Below are 1,018 nucleotides of genomic sequence, written 5' to 3' on the forward strand. Positions count from 1 at the left end.
TTCAAAAAGTTGACTTGACAAAAATAAAGTAATGCTTCAACTGGAATGGAATTCAGGATGGAAGGTAATAATAGATTCCTGGGGAAGATGTCACCCAAGTGACATGAGGTATGGACATAGTATCAGGTAAGGGAGAACATAGTGGGAGACAAGGCTTAAGTCTGATTAAGATAATAGTATTAGTGGGGCACCTGGGTGGCTCAATGCGTTAAAGCCTCTGCCTTTGGCTCTTTTCCTCTCCGGCTGCTCCTCTCAGCCACCATCATGAACAACACAGTAACTAACTATCCAGACCAGGAAGTTCATGACCAACCAACTACTTCAGTGCAAACAAATAATTATTGATGTCCTTCATCCTGGAAAGGCAACAGTACCTAAGACAGAAATTCAGGAAAAACTAGCCAAAATGTACAAGACCACACCAGATGTCATATTTGTATTTGGATTCAGAACCCATTTTGGTGGTGGCAAGACAACTGGCTTTGGCATGATTTATGATTCCTTGGATTATGCAAAGAAAAATGAACCCAAACATAGACTTGCAAGACATGGTCTGTATGAGAAGAAAAAGAATGCAAGAGCAGAATGAAGAAAGTCGGGGGACTGCGAAAGCCAATGTTGGTGCTGGTAAAAAGTGAGCTGTAGATTGGACAACAGAAGGAGTAAAGACGCTGCAGTGGCTTTATCTGTGGTGATTGTGCAGATTTTTCATGAGAGGATTAATAAACTAAGAATGTTAATGTGAAAAAAAAAAGCCTCTGCCTTCGGCTCAGGTCATGATTCCAGGGTCCTGGGATCGAGCCCCACATTGAGCTCTCTGCTCTTCGGGGAGCCTGCTTTCTCCTCTCTCTCTCTGCCTGCCTCTCTGCCTACTTGTGATCTCTGTCTGTCAAGTAAATAAATAAAATATATATTTTTTAATTTTATTTATTTATTTGACAGAGAGAGATCACAAGTAGGCAGAGAGGCAGGCAAAGAGAGAGGAGGAAGCAGGCTCCCAGCTGAGCAGAGAGCCCGA

At 42.5% G+C, this 1,018-nt stretch overlaps 1 protein-coding gene across 1 annotated transcript; it reads left to right on the plus strand.

Annotated features, from left to right (window-relative positions):
* Positions 1 to 289: 289 nt before the first annotated feature.
* On the plus strand, positions 290 to 754 carry LOC116599668 (40S ribosomal protein S24-like). Its single transcript, XM_032359653.1, has one exon. It carries the CDS (start codon positions 305 to 307, stop codon positions 587 to 589), a length of 285 nt encoding a protein of 94 aa, XP_032215544.1. The 5' UTR covers positions 290 to 304; the 3' UTR covers positions 590 to 754.
* Positions 755 to 1,018: the final 264 nt, after the last annotated feature.

Source organism: Mustela erminea, chromosome 9, assembly GCF_009829155.1.
Source record: "Mustela erminea isolate mMusErm1 chromosome 9, mMusErm1.Pri, whole genome shotgun sequence".
Lineage (NCBI taxonomy): Eukaryota > Metazoa > Chordata > Mammalia > Carnivora > Mustelidae > Mustela > Mustela erminea.